The sequence below is a fragment of the Oncorhynchus gorbuscha genome, linkage group LG01, assembly GCF_021184085.1.
Source record: "Oncorhynchus gorbuscha isolate QuinsamMale2020 ecotype Even-year linkage group LG01, OgorEven_v1.0, whole genome shotgun sequence".
Lineage (NCBI taxonomy): Eukaryota > Metazoa > Chordata > Actinopteri > Salmoniformes > Salmonidae > Oncorhynchus > Oncorhynchus gorbuscha.
The window spans coordinates 121,037,521-121,053,290 of NC_060173.1; the positions used below are offsets into that span (position 1 = coordinate 121,037,521).

The following is a 15,770-nucleotide window of genomic DNA, read 5'->3' on the forward strand; positions in this document are numbered from 1 at the left end:
GGGCTGTATCACCGCCTGGTACGGCAACTTCTCCGCCCTCAACCGTAAGGCTCTCCAGAGGGTAGTGAGGTCTGCACAACGCATCACCGGGGGCAAACTACCTGCCCTCCAGGACACCTACACCACCTGTTGTTACAGGAAGGCCATAAAGATCATCAAGGACATCAACCACCCGAACCACTGCCTGTTCACCCCGCTATCATCCAGAAGGCGAGGTCAGTACAGGTGCATCAAAGCTGGGACCGAGAGACTGAAAAACAGCTTCTATCTCAAGGCCATCAGACTGTTAAACAGCCACCACCAACATTGAGTGGCTGCTGCCAACACACTGTCATTGACACTGACCCAACTCCAGCCACTTTAATAATGGGAATTGATGGGAAATTATGTAAATATATCACTAGCCACTTTAAACAATGCTACCTTATATGTTACTTACCCTACATTATTCATCTCATATGCATACGTATATACTGTACTCTATATCATCTACTGCATCCTTATGTAATACATGTATCACTAGCCACTTTAACTATGCCACTTTGTTTACATACTCATCTCATATGTATATACTGTACTCGATACCATCTACTGTATGCTGCTCTGTACCATCACTCATTCATATATCCTTATGTACATATTCTTTATCCCCTTACACTGTGTATAAGACAGTAGTTTTGGAATTGTTCGTTAGATTACTTGTCGGTTATTACTGCATTGTCGGAACTAGAAGCACAAGCATTTCGCTACACTCGCATTAACATCTGCTAACCATGTGTATGTGACAAATAAAATGTGATTTGATTTGATGTGCTATCTACTGACCTGCTGTCTGGACTAATGGCTCCATCTACTGGCCTTGGCGTGTATCTGATATTTGTAACAAAATAGAGCATGATATTTGAAAGAATGACAGGGCACTTTTATTGAAAACACTGAAAAACAATTTGGTTTGAAGATAGAAAGCTAACATGTTGTATTGTAGAAGATATATAGGTATAGCCTCTGCTACATAGTGCACTCTAGCCACTTGTGATAATGAATGAACATAGACAAACTCAGAGCCATATACTGTGTACAGTATGACTCTGGGCACTCTCATTAAACACCACACATGGTTCAGGAGTAAACCAGGAGACAACTCAAGCTGCAGTCGAACAGTATCCTGCCCTCTTTCTCTGTGCTGCATCGATTCCGGAGAAGGTCCAGGATGCTTGCTCTAAGATCAGGGGTCAGAGACTGGTGGAAGTGGTCCTGTTCTGTCATGAAGTCCAGCAGCAGCTCTCCCATCTCATCCCCATCAGTGAAGCAGTCTGTGATGTCCAGGGTGTTAGGGATGAGGTGCTCATCATACTTAAGCTCCAGCCGCTCCAGGTGAACCTTGATGTCTCCAGCAGACAGGTAGTCAGAGATGGACTTGGTGCAGAGCTCATTCCTGTAAGTCTTCCACAGGGTGTCCCAGCCGCTGCCAGCTGGAATCAGTGTGATAGAGAACAGGGAAATAATGGATATATTTTCATATTTATAACCATCTGAACAAATCCCAGAACATTTGTAGAAATCTGCAACGAATACTATAGGTTACTACACTGTCTAAAACTGTATATTATACATTACAAGTCTGTAGCCATTAGATGTTACATGTTACTGTACTGTATATTATACATTATCTTACTGTAGTTACTGATAATGCACTGTTATATCATTTAGATATTATCATTTGTTTAATGTGTTGAATATTATACTGTATATAATGAATTATATGTTACAGTACTGTATATATTATATCTTACACATGATAATGCACTGTTTTGTTACTGTACATTATACATTATCTTACTGTACTGTATATTATATCTTACACATGATAATGCACTGTACATTATATATCACATGTTACTGTATGTTAAACATATGTTACTGTACATTATACATTGTTACATTATGTATTATATTTTACTGTACATTATACATTATATGTTCATTTATATTATACAGTATGTTACTTTACTGTGTATTATACATTATATGTTACTGCATATTATAGCAATATACAGCGTGTACGCAAAGTATAGACCCCTTGACTTTTTCCACATTTTGTTAAGTTACAGCCTTATAAGAAAATGGATATAATTGTTTTTTCTCCCTTTAATAAATCTACACATAATAGCCCATAATGACAAAGTAAAAACAGTTTTAGAAATGTTTGCAAATCTATATAAAAAAAACTGAAATATCACATTTCCTTAAGTATTCAGACCCTTTAGTCAGTACTTTGTTGAAGTACCTTTGAGAGCAATTACAGCCTTGAGTCTTCTTGAGTCGTATTAGTTATTTTACCTTTAACTAGGCAAGTCAGTTAAGAACAAATTCTTAAATTCAATGACTGCCTAGGAACAGTGGGTTAACTGTCTGCTCAGGGGCAGAACGACAGATTTGTACCTTGTCAGCTCGGGGATTCGATCTCACAACCTTTAGGTTACTAGTCGAATGCTCTAACCACTAGGCTATCTGAAGCATCAGTCAGCATGTGGCCCAGAAGTTAATTAACAGCATGCAGAGGTCTTGAAAAAGAAGGGTCAACTCTGCAAAGATAGACTCTGCATCAACTTCATGTAATTGTCAAGAAAAGCTTGCCTATAAACTTTGCCAAAATATTTTAAACTCCTTTTGTAATACAAATGTAGGTATTTTTAAACGTTACTAATCGATCAAATTGTAGACGGGGCAATCTGTCTTTAATAGAGCAAGTAAACAAACCATGCACCTTTTTTAATCTTGTGTAACTCTCAACAGTGTAACGTTGTTCCAGGATGTGCTTCTTCTTCGTTGCACCAATGATTAACTTCAACCCAATTCCAAAGACTGGTGACATCCAGTGGAAGTTGTAGGAACTGTAAAATGGTTGCTATCAAATATCCCTTGGCAAAGACAACTGAGGGAACGGCCAGAGGCAAAAAATAAATAAAAATCAGAACAGTTTTTCCTCTGGGTTTTGCCTGCTACATAAGTTCTGTTATAATCACAGACATGATTGAAACAGTTTTAGAAACGCCAGAGTGTTTTCTATCCACACCTACTAATCATATGCATATAATATATTCCTGGCATGATTAGCAGGAAGTTGAAATTGTTCACGCTATTTATCCAAAAGTGAAAATGCTGCCCCCTATCCCTAAGAAGTTTTAACAGTTGATTTTGAGATGTGTCTGTTACTTGAACTCCGTGAAGCATTTATTTTGTCTGTTATCTGAGGTGTCATTAACTCTAATGAACTTATCTCATGCAGAATAGGTGACTCTGGGTTTTCCTTTCCGTGGTGGTCCTCATGAGAGCCAGTTTCATCATAGCACTGGATGGTTTTTGTGACTGCACTTGAAGAAACTAGTATAGTATTGACTGACCTTCATGTCTTCAAGTAATGATGGACTGTCATTTATCTTTGCTTATTTGAGCTGTTCATGCCATAATGCCATGTCTTTCACTAAATTGGGCTATCTTCTGTATACCACCCATACCTGTCACAACACAACTGACTGTCTCAAACGCATTAAGAAGGAAAGAAATTCCACAAATTAACTTAACAAGGCACACCTGATAATTGAAATGCATTCAAGGTGATTACCTCATAAAGCTGGTTGAGAGAATGCCAAGAGTGTGCAAAGCTGTCATCAAGGCAAAGGGTGGCTACTTTGAAGAATCAAAAATAAAATATATTTTAATTTGTTTAACACTTTTCTGGTTACTACATGATTCCATGTGTGTTTTTTCATAGTTTTGATGGCTTCTCAAATCAAATCAAATTGTATTTGTCACATACACATGCTTAGCAGATGTTAATGCGAGTGTAGCGAAATGCTTGTGCTTCTATTTCCGACAATGCAGTAATAACCAACAAGTAATCTAGCTAACAATTCCAAAACTACTACCTTATAGACACAAGTGTAGGGGATAAAGAATATGGGGCGGCAGGGTAACCTAGTGGTTAGAGCATTGGACTAGTAATCAAAAGGTTACAAGGTCGAATCCCTGAGCTGACAAGGTACAAATCCGTCGTTCTGCCCCTGAACAAGGCAGTTAAACCCACTGTTCCTAGGCCATCATTGTAAATAAGAATTTGTTCTTAACTGACCTTTCTAGTTAAATAAAAATAAAATTAAATAAATATGTACATAAAGATATATGAATGGGTGATGGTACAGAGCGGCATAGGCAAGATACAGTAGATGGTATTGAGTGCAGTATATACATATGAGATGAGTATGTAAACAAAGTGGCATAGTTAAAGTGGCTAGTGATACATGTATTACATAAGGATGCAGTAGATGATATAGAGTACACTATATACGTATACATATGAGATAAATAATGTAGGGTATGTAAACATTATATTAGGTAGCATTGTTTAAAGTGGCTAGTGATATATTTTACATCATTTCCCATCAATTCCCATTATTAAAGTGGCTGGAGTTGAGTCAGTGTGTTGGCAGCAGCCACTCAATGTTAGTGGTGGCTGTTTAACAGTCTGATGGCCTTGAGATAGAAGCTGTTTTTCAGTCTCTCGGTCCCAGCTTTGATGCAACTGTACTGACCTCACCTTCTGGATGATAGCGGGGTGAACAGGCAGTGGCTCGGGTGGTTGATGTTCTTGATGATCTTTATGGCCTTCCTGTGACATTGGGTGGTGTAGGTGTCCTGGAGGGCAGGTAGTTTGCCCCCGGTGATGCGTTGTGCAGACCTCACTACCCTCTGGAGAGCCTTACGGTTGTGGGCGGAGCAGTTGCCATACCAGGCGGTGATACCAGGCGGTAGAAGTTTGTGAGTGCTTTTGGTGACAAGCCACATTTTTTCAGCCTCCTGAGGTTGAAGAGGCGCTGCTGCGCCTTCTTCACGATGCTGTCTGTGTGGGTGGACCAATTCAGTTGGTCTGTGATGTGTACGCCGAGGAACTTAAAACTTACTACCCTCTCCACTACTGTTCCATTGATGTGGATAGGGGGGTGTTCCCTCTGCTGTTTCCTGAAGTCCACAATCATCTCCTTAGTTTTGTTGATGTTGAGTGTGAGGTTATTTTCCTGACACCACACTCCGAGGGCCCTCACCTCCTCCCTGTAGGCCGTCTCGTCGCTGTTGGTAATCAAGCCTACCACTGTTGTGTCGTCCGCAACTTGATGATTGAGTTGGAGGCGTGCGTGGCCACGCAGTCGTGGGTGAACAGGGAGTACAGGAGAGGGCTCAGAACGCACCCTTGTGGGGCCCCAGTGTTGAGGATCAGCGGGGTGGAGATGTTGCCTACCCTCACCACCTGGGGGCGGCCCGTCAGGAAGTCCAGTACCCAGTTGCACAGGGCGGGGTTGAGACCCAGGGTCTCGAGCTTGATAACGAGCTTGGAGGGCACTCTGGTGTTAAATGCCGAGCTGTAGTCGATGAACAGCATTCTCACATAGGTATTCCTCTTGTCCAGATGGGTTAGGGCAGTGTGGTTGAGATTGCATCGTCTGTGGACCTATTTGGGCCACAGACGATGTGGGTCTAGGGTGTCAGGTAGGGTGGAGGGTATATGGTCCTTGACTAGTCTCTCAAAGCACTTCATGATGACGAAAGTGAGTGCTACGGGGCGGTAGTCGTTTAGCTCAGTTACCTTAGCTTTCTTGGGAACAGGAACAATGGTGGCCCTCTTGAAGCAAGGGACAGACTGGGATAGGGATTGATTGAATATGTCCGTAAACACACCAGCCAGCTGGTCTGCGCATGCTCTGAGGGTGCGGCTGGGCATGCCGTCTGGGCCTGCAGCCTTGCGAGGATTGACACGTTTAAATGTTTTCCTCACGTCGGCTGCAGTGAAGGAGAGTCCTCATGTTTTAGTTGCGGGCCGTGTCAGTGGCACTGTATTGTCCTCAAAGCGGGCAAAAAAGTTATTTAGTCTGCCTGGGAGCAAGACATCCTGGTCCGTGACGGGGCTGGTTTTCTTTTTGTAATCCGTGATTGACTGTAGACCCTGCCACATACCTCTTGTGTCTGAGCCGTTGAATTGAGATTCTACTTTGTCTCTATACTGACGCTTAGCTTGTTTGATTGCCTTGCGGAGGGAATAGTTACACTGTTTGTATTCGGTCATGTTTCCGGTCACCTTGCCCTGATTAAAAGCAGTGGTTTGCGCTTTCAGTTTCACGCGAATGCTGCCATCAATCCACGATTTCTGGTTTGGGAATGTTTTAATCGTTGCTATGGGAACGACATCTTCAACGCACGTTCTAATGAACTTGCTCACCGAATCAGAGTATTCGTCAATGTTGTTGTCTGACGCAATACGAAACATATCCCAGTCCACGTGATGGAAGCAGTCTTGGAGTGTGGAATCAGATTGGTCGGACCAGCGTTGGACAGACCTCAGCGCGGGAGCTTCTTGTTTTAGTTTCTGTCTGTAGGCAGGGATCAACAAACTGGAGTCGTGGTTAGCTTTTCCCGAAAGGAGAGCGGGGCAGGGCCTTATATGAGTCACGGAAGTTGGAATAGCAATGATCCAAGGTTTTTCCAGCCCTGGTTGCGCAATCGATATGCTGCTAAAATTTAGGGAGTCTTGTTTTCAGATTAGCCTTGTTAAAATCCCCAGCTACAATGAATGCAGCCTCCGGATATATGGTTTCCAGTTTGCAAAGAGTCAAATAAAGTTTGTTCAGAGCCATCGATGTGTCTGCATGGGGGGGAATATATACGGCTGTGATTATAATCGAAGAGAATTCCCTTGGTAGATAATGCGGTCGACATTTGATTGTGAGGAATTCTAAATCAGGTGAACAGAAGGACTTGAGTTCCTGTATGTTGTTGTGGCCACACTACGTCACGTTAACCATGAAGCATACGCCCCGCCCCTCTTCTTACCAGAAAGATGTTTGTTTCTGTTGGCGCGATGCGTGGAGAAACCAGCTGGCTGCACCGACTCCGATAGCGTCTCTCCAGTGTGCCATGTTTCCGTGAAGCAAAGAACGTTACAGTCTCTGATGTCCCTCTGGAATGCTACCCTTGCTCGGATTTTATCAACCTTGTTGTCAAGAGTCTGGACATTGGCGAGGAGAATGCTAGGGAGTGGTGCACGATGTGCCCATCTCCGGAGTCTGACCAGAAGACCGCTTCGTTTTCCCCTTTTACGAATCTTTTTTGGGGTCGCCGGCTGGGATCCATTCTGTTGTCCTGGGTGAAAGGCAGAACACAGGATCCACGTCGCAGAAAACATATTCTTGGTCGTACTGATGGTGAGTTGATGCTGCTCTTATATTCAGTAGTTCTTCTCGACTGTATGTAAATCAAACCTAAGATGACCTGTGGTACCAATGTATGAAATAAAACGTAAAAAACAAAAAACTGCATAGTTTCCTAGGAACGCGAAGCGAGGCAGCCATCTCTGTCGGCGCCGGAAGTAGATTCTACAATGTAGGAAAAATAAAAACCCTGGTGTCCAAACTTTTGACTGGTACTGTACATTATACATGTTAATGTCTACTATACATTATATGTTACTGTACTGTGTATTATAAGTTACTGTTACATTATACATGTTAATGTCTACTATACATTATATGTTACTGTACTGTGTATTATAAGTTACTGTATATTATACAGTTTATGAACTGGTATACTAACCTGCTTCATGAACTATCAGCAGTTTGCTGTTTTCCTTCAGAAGATTGTGGAAGAACTTGATGGTTCCTGGATAGTCATCTACGTAGTATAACATCTATGGGGTTAAATAAGGATGTATGTGAGGTTGAGGATGGAAGAGGAATACTGTTATCACTTAGACTAGTGGCCAATTCTCTCACTTTCAGATATTTTCAAAGGAAATCATCTACTAAATATCTATATTTTTAAAACAAGCCATAGAAAGTAGGTTGCAATTTCAATTGAATCAGAAAAGACAGAACAAATAATACAACAAATATGTGGTTAAACTCAAATATACTAATTGATTAATGAAATGTTATTGGTAGTACTAGATTTGAATCCAACACAGTGTTAGGGAGGTTAAACTCAAATATACTAATTGATTAATGAAATGTTATTGGTAGTACTAGATTTGAATCCAACACAGTGTTAGGGAGGTTAAACTCAAATATACTAATTGATTAATGAAATGTTATTGGTAGTACTAGATTTGAATCCAACACAGTGTTAGGGAGGTTAAACTCAAATATACTAATTGATTAATGAAATGTTATTGGTAGTACTAGATTTGAATCCAACACAGTGTTAGGGAGGTTAAACTCAAATATACTAATTGATTAATGAAATGTTATTGGTAGTACTAGATTTGAATCCAACACAGTGTTAGGGAGGTTAAACTCAAATATACTAATTGATTAATGAAATGTTATTGGTAGTACTAGATTTGAATCCAACACAGTGTTAGGGAGGTTAAACTCAAATATACTAATTGATTAATGAAATGTTATTGGTAGTACTAGATTTGAATCCAACACAGTGTTAGGGAGGTTAAACTCAAATATACTAATTGATTAATGAAATGTTATTGGTAGTACTAGATTTGAATCCAACACAGTGTTAGAGAGGTTAAACTCAAATATACTAATTGATTAATGAAATGTTATTGGTAGTACTAGATTTGAATCCAACACAGTGTTAGGGAGGTTAAACTCAAATATACTAATTGATTAATGAAATGTTATTGGTAGTACTAGATTTGAATCCAACACAGTGTTAGGGAGGTTAAACTCAAATATACTAATTGATTAAAGAAAAGGTCAATTCTATCATAAATAGGAAAATGGAAGTGGGAAAAAGTAAGCAACTTGTCTTTCGGCCCTGCATTAAGGACCATAATTGGTTAAAGAAAATTGTGATAAATAAAAAATAACAAATAATTAACATCTGGTGATGTTGAGGTTAATCCAGGCCCTGCAGTGCCTAGCTCCACTCCTATTCCCCAGCCGACTAGAGCATACAGGTCGCAGTGGTGGGTGGTATAAGGTGATTTGGTAACAAAATGGATGACACTGTGAAAGACTGCATCCAGTTTGCTGAGTAGAGTGTTGGAAGCTATTTTGTAGATGACATCGCCGAAGTCGAGGATCGGTAGGATAGTCAGTTTTACTAGGGGAAGTTTGGCGGCGTGAGTAAAGGAGGCTTTGTTGTGAAATAGAAAGCCGATTCTAGATTTGATTTTGGATTGGAGATGTTTAATATGAGTCTGGAAGGAGAGTTTACAGTCTAGCCAGACATCTAGGTATTTATAGTTGTCCACATATTCTAGGTCGGAACCGTTAATTTTTTTATTTTTTATTTCACCTTTATTTAACCAGGTAGGCTAGTTGAGAACAAGTTCTCATTTGCAACTGCGACCTGGCCAAGATAAAGCATAGCAGTGTGAACAGACAACACAGAGTTACACATGGAGTAAACAATTAACAAGTCAATCACACAGTACAAAAAAAGGGGAGTCTATATACATTGTGTGCAAAAGGCATGAGGAGGTAGGCGAATAATTACAATTTTGCAGATTAACACTGGAGTGATAAATGATCAGATGGTCATGTATAGGTAGAGATATTGGTGTGCAAAAGAGCAGAAAAGTAAATAAATAAAAACTGCGCACCCCTGAGGGGGATCAGTGTGGAGGATCTGCTGTTGCCTATTCTTACCACCTGGGGGCAGCCCATCAGGAAGTCCAGGATCCAGTTGCAGAGTGAGGTGTTTAGTCCCAGGGTCCTTAGCTTAGTGATGTGCTTTGAGGGCATTATTGTGTTGAACGCTGAGCTGTAGTCAATGAACAGCATTCTCACATAGGTGTTCCTTTTGTCCAGGTGGGAAAGGGCAGTGTGGAGTGCGAATGAGATTGCATCATCTGTGGATCTGTTGGGCGGTATGCTAATTGGAGTGGGTCCAGGGTCTCTGAGATGATGGTTTTGATGTGAGCCATGACCAGCCTTTCAAAGCACTTCATGGCTACAGACATGAGTGCTACGGGTTGGTAGTCATCCAACCTCACTGAGCTCGAGCTGTTTTGCAAGGAGGAATGGGAAAAAAATTCAGTCTCTCGATGTGCAAAACTGATAGAGACATACCCCAAGCGACTTACAGCTGTAATCGCAGCAAAAGGTGGCGCTACAAAGTATTAACTTAAGGGGGCTGAATAATTTTGCACGCCCAATTTTTCAGTTTTTGGTTTGTTAAAAAAGTTTGAAATATCCAATAAATGTCGTTCCACTTCATGATTGTGTCCCACTTGTTGTTGATTCTTCACAAAAAATACAGTTTTATAATCTTTATGTTTGAAGCCTGAAATGTGGCAAAAGGTCGCAAAGTTCAAGGGGGCCGAATACTTTCGCAAGGCACTGTACCTGGAAGCGGTGGGTGGTGTGTGCGCCACCGCGGCATTGTTTTGGGTCAGCCTCTGCAATCAGTTGAAATGCCCTGGGTAGTTTGGTCAAAGGATCCTCTTTGGGAAAGTCATATTCCTGGTTGTAGTGCTGGTAAGTTGACGTCGCTCTGATATCTAATAGTTCTTCCCGGCTGTATTTAATAACACTTAAGATTTTCTGGGCTAGCAATCTAAGAAATAATACACAAAAATACTAAGGACTAGAAGCGAGGCAGCCCTCTGTCGGCACCATTGTTGACTGGTTAAAGATCACTGGGGATATTTCCAAAGCAACTTCAAGCCTTTCACCTGAATCATGCGTATTAAGTCAAGCCATTTACATTAATCATTTGTATATAGTCAAGCCTTTTACCTGAATTGTGTATATCGTCAAGCCTTTCACTTGAATCATTTGTATTAAGTCAAGCCGTTTAACTGAATCATGTTTATATAGTCAAGCCTTTTACCTGAATCATGTTTATATAGTCAAGCCTTTTACCTGAATCATGTTTATATAGTCAAGCCTTTTACCTGAATCATGTTTATATAGTCAAGCCTTTTACCTGAATCATGTTTATATAGTCAAGCCTTTTACCTGAATCATGTGAATGAAGTCAAATCTTTTGATCTCTCTTTCGTCTTTGACCTGTTTCTCATATTCTCCACACGTCTCGGTGTGCCAAGAGAACGGGATCTTCTGAAGGCTGGGAGTCTTTTTCACTAACGCTGCAAAACAGTTACAAGACAAACAGGCAAAACATCTCGTGAGAGTATTTGATCAAAGTCATGATGATCAAATACACAGACTCTGTATGGTATCACAATAACTCCTGGAACAGATTACATTGCAGACGTGAATCTGCAGCTCTTTGACCTGTAGCTCTTTGAGAATCAGGTCTCCCTAGCAAAAGAGACACCAATCTCAATGTGACGTCCCTGCATAAATAAATGTGAAATAAATCAGTACCTTTGAAATTGTCAGTGAGTTGGATGCTGGGTTCCACTATGTCTGCAGTAAGAGGGGTGGCTGGCAGTTTAGACTGTAGAATAGACAGGATGTGGGCATCCATCTCCCCTGAAATACCATAATACTTTAACTAGAAGACCATAGCATTATAACCATGAAGCCATAATCAGTCCACCGCAGGACGCAATCGTAGAATGTGCTACAAAAGCAACAATTCTCTGCATATTATGTGAAGGCTTGCACATTTGACCAATCACCGCTCTATTACCATATACAACTGGAGGGACTGTATAATTCTATATTAGTATTACTAGGACTATATAGAGTCACTGTAGTGGTATAAATCTGGAGAAACAGTTGAGTATTAATAGTTGAGTGCAACTCAGATTAAATTACGTACCGCCACCACTTCCAACACCTAGAACATCCATTTTGGATTTCCCTTCTCCAATTCTACAGGAATCAAAGAGAACATTTTACTGTAAATATATCCCAGATGATCATTAGTAATGTACTAACCAAACTAGATGAGTTATAAATCATTACCTGGTGAACTCTCCAGGGAGAACCTTGTCCACATACCCAAGGATGGCCTTGTGTTCCTCCGAGTGTTTCAAGTAAAACTGGAACCCCTGAACATAACGGCCCTCGTACCCTGCTGGCTTCACAGTGTTCATGGTTGCAGCCTGTTGATGTAAACACATTAACCTCAGTATGCAGTAGGCATCATCATAGAATACTGTTACTTTAAGTTCTACATCTATACGTCACAATTCAACATAACATATAAATCATCAAGATCAATCAATTGAGAAAGTACCGTGAGAAGCATTGATTACCTTGCTGTAGTGTACAGAGAAATGAGAAGCCTTCCTGAGTAGACGTGAAAGCCCTCCCTCGTTCCCTCTGGCAGGGTGGACTCTGTCCCCAATAATATAACTAGACAGACTGTCTGTATGCACAGTACTGGTCTGTGCATAGAGTCCATGCAGCTGTGCTGTCACATTCCATTCCCATGCAGTCTATGAGTCAAATATCCATGAATCCATTTCCAGAATCAAAGTGCCCGGAGCACAACCTCTCTCAAGGTTAATCCATCTTTCAACCACATCTACATTATTTCTTTATTTTTCCAACAAACAATCATTTCACCCACTGAAAGGCTCTGTTAAGCATCTTGAAGGACACAAGGAATGGATTGAGAACAAATGCATTGCCTTATTTTAGCTGACATGTTATTCTATACATAAAGTATACTTTACAGTGGTAAGTCTCTCAGACTAACCGGTGTCTGTATGTAGCCTCGCTACTTGTATAGCCTTTTTACTGTTGTTTTATTTCCTTATCTACCTATTGTTCACCAAATACCCTTTTTGCACTATTGGTTGGAGCCTGTAAGTAAGCATTTCACAGTAAGGTCTACCTGTTGTATTCAGTGCACATGACAAATAGACTTTGATTTGACTTCTGCAACACGGATTTGGCTACCTTCGGCTACCTTTGGCTGCCATCCAAACATAGCCTGCTTCTATTGGATGGACCCAGACTGTTTCAAGGAACCCACACATTAGTAAACAACCAAAGGGCATCCTTAGTTCCCATTATCAATTCACTCTCTATTCACAGCGCTCTGTGAACCTCTTTCCCCCATAGAGGGAATCCAGCACTGATAACAGCTAACTAAGGAATAGCTGGGTATTAATGTGAGCAGTGCATTGTGTTTACAGACTATGAACACACATGTCTCCTATTTGAAGAGCAACATCTGAAAATTGTATCAAAACATTAGATATCTACATTTTAAACCCTACAGTTCATATAAGGACATCAGTCAATTGAAATGTGTAAGTCGCTCTGGATAAGAGCGTCTGCTAAATGACTTAAATGTAAATGAAATGAATTAATTAGGCCTTTATCTATGGACTTCACATGAATGGGAATATAGATATGCATCTGTTGGTCATCGATACCTTATAAAAAAGATAGGGGCATGGATTAGAAAACATGCATGTACATGCATAAACAGGGCATAGGTTAGAAATACTTACAATATTTCACTTATTCAACAGCACTGCCCCAGAGACTCCAACCACAGCTGACGTGTTACAGCACTGCCCCAGAGACTCCAACCACAGCTGATATGTTACAGCACTGCCCCAGAGACGCCAACCACAGCTGACGTGTTACAGCACTGCCCCAGAGACTCCAACCACAGCTGACATGTTACAGCACTGCCCCAGAGACTCCAACCACAGCTGACGTGTTACAGCACTGCCCCAGAGACTCCAAACATGGCTGACGTGTTACAGCACTGCCCCAGAGACTCCAAACATGGCTGACGTGTTACAGCACTGCCCCAGAGACTCCAACCACAGCCGACATGTTACAGCACTGCCCCAGAGACTCCAAACATGGCTGACGTGTTACAGCACTGCCCCAGAGACTCCAAACATGGCTGACGTTACAGCACTGCCCCAGAGACTCCAACCACAGCTGACATGTTACAGCACTGCCCCAGAGACTCCAACCACAGCTGACGTGTTACAGCACTGCCCCAGAGACTCCAACCACAGCTGATATGTTACAGCACTGCCCCAGAGACGCCAACCACAGCTGACGTGTTACAGCACTGCCCCAGAGACTCCAACCACGGCTGACATGTTACAGCACTGCCCCAGAGACTCCAACCACAGCTGAAGTGTTACAGGACTGCCCCAGAGACTCCAACCACAGCTGATGTGTTACAGCAATGCCCCAAATACTCCAACCACAGCTGATGTGTTACAGCACTGCCCCAGAGACTCCAACCACAGCTGACATGTTACAGCACTGCCCCAGAGACTCCAAACATGGCTGACGTGTTACAGCACTGCCCCAGAGACTCCAAACATGGCTGACGTGTTACAGCACTGCCCCAGAGACTCCAAACATGGCTGACATGTTACAGCACTGCCCCAGAGACTCCAACCACAGCCGACATGTTACAGCACTGCCCCAGAGACTCCAACCACAGCTGACGTGTTACAGCACTGCCCCAGAGACTCCAAACACGGCTGACGTGTTACAGCACTGCCCCAGAGACTCCAAACATGGCTGACGTGTTACAGCACTGCCCCAGAGACTCCAAACACGGCTGACGTGTTACAGCACTGCCCCAGAGACTCCAAACATGGCTGACGTGTTACAGCACTGCCCCAGAGACTCCAAACATGGCTGACGTTACAGCACTGCCCCAGAGACTCCAACCACAGCTGACGTGTTACAGCACTGCCCCAGAGACTCCAAACATGGCTAAATTGTTAAATCCCAAAACTTTGTCACATGCGCCGAATTACAACAGGTATACAACATTTCACGCCTTACTGTGAAATGCTTACTTTCAAGCCCTTAATGAACAGGATGTCAGATCAGTTGGTGTCTGAGACATTATTAATATAGGACAACACACTGTATCTTGGAAAGTCTACACATTCTAGTTATCAGATTCACATGGAATTGTTGTGCAATTTCAATGTTTAAATATGATACAATTTGTGGAAAGATGAAATGTAATTTTAGCTTCTGAAATGAGACCGGTTTGTCAGAGAAACTCTGCTCACTCAGAGGCCCCGCCCAAGTGAACAGATATTGGTTGTAAACTAGGAAACACGTCCTTCTTTCACCACTTTATAAACCTGTTGATGAAAATTCAACTTCCTGTTCCAAGGACGTGCGGACCCCACATTGAAAGGACAAAGATCACCTACAGAACTAAGCCAACCTCAGCGTGAGCTCTGGTTGAACGACAAGAACATAACAAAATTAGCATCGAATTTCAACGTGAAGATGACGATCCACACGCCGAAAAGATGAATTTCGACTATACCAGCCAGAATATAGCATGAGCTTAAAAGTATGCAACTTGGTATGAACTTTGAACTCCTATTCACTAAAGAAGTGATGCCCTCTCCGCCCGCTAACTGTGGGCTAGGAGAGGACGGACAGAGTATTCATTCTACCACACTCCAGTTCACCACTACAAATTCTTCAGAGGACCAGAGATCCATGCTGGACCACCACTGCCTTCTATCTACTACCAATCTACCGAAGCGCAGCTCAGAGCAAATATTTATTGCATTTTCCTTTTTCAAATGAGCGGTTATTTAGAATGCATAAGATACTTTATTTACGATAGCATAGCTGCCTACGGGCCGATAAAGAGACAAAACCTTTTTTGCTCCTCAGTCTTCCCACTCTTTCACTCAAACCCAACCTCCTTTCTTTGTGTAACCAGCCGTCATATCTGTTTCGTCCGCTAGGGACGTTTTCCTTTATGACATAATTTGTAGTCAATGTATGATCCATTATGTGTGATGTGATTATTTAGTAAATACATAATTAAACCAAATTTGGCATTGCTGATTCAATTTTTTTGCCAGGGTTCGTGAA

At 41.8% G+C, this 15,770-nt stretch overlaps 1 protein-coding gene across 1 annotated transcript; it reads right to left on the bottom strand.

Annotated features, from left to right (window-relative positions):
• Window positions 1-905: 905 nt before the first annotated feature.
• Window positions 906-12,333, bottom strand: LOC124037206 (histamine N-methyltransferase-like). Its single transcript, XM_046351911.1, has 7 exons — window positions 12,182-12,333; window positions 11,889-12,028; window positions 11,743-11,795; window positions 11,343-11,450; window positions 10,971-11,101; window positions 7,642-7,735; window positions 906-1,472 (listed from the first exon to the last, which is right to left on the bottom strand). Exons 2-7 carry the CDS (start codon window positions 12,017-12,019, stop codon window positions 1,120-1,122), a joined length of 870 nt encoding a protein of 289 aa, XP_046207867.1. The 5' UTR covers window positions 12,020-12,028; window positions 12,182-12,333; the 3' UTR covers window positions 906-1,119.
• Between the last annotated feature and the right edge of the window lie 3,437 nt (window positions 12,334-15,770).

What these genes read in the sequence shown, in the direction of transcription:
- LOC124037206 (XM_046351911.1), bottom strand. Translation starts at nt 12,019, where the DNA reads ATGAACACTGTGAAGCCAGCAGGGTACGAGGGCCGTTATGTTCAGGGG. An exon ending in ACTCACTGACAATTTCAAAG is followed by an intron (nt 11,102 to 11,342) that starts GTACTGATTTAT and finishes ACTGTTTTGCAG; the next exon opens with CGTTAGTGAAAAAGACTCCC. An exon ending in ACTTCATTCACATGATTCAG is followed by an intron (nt 7,736 to 10,970) that starts GTAAAAGGCTTG and finishes TTAACCCCATAG; the next exon opens with ATGTTATACTACGTAGATGA.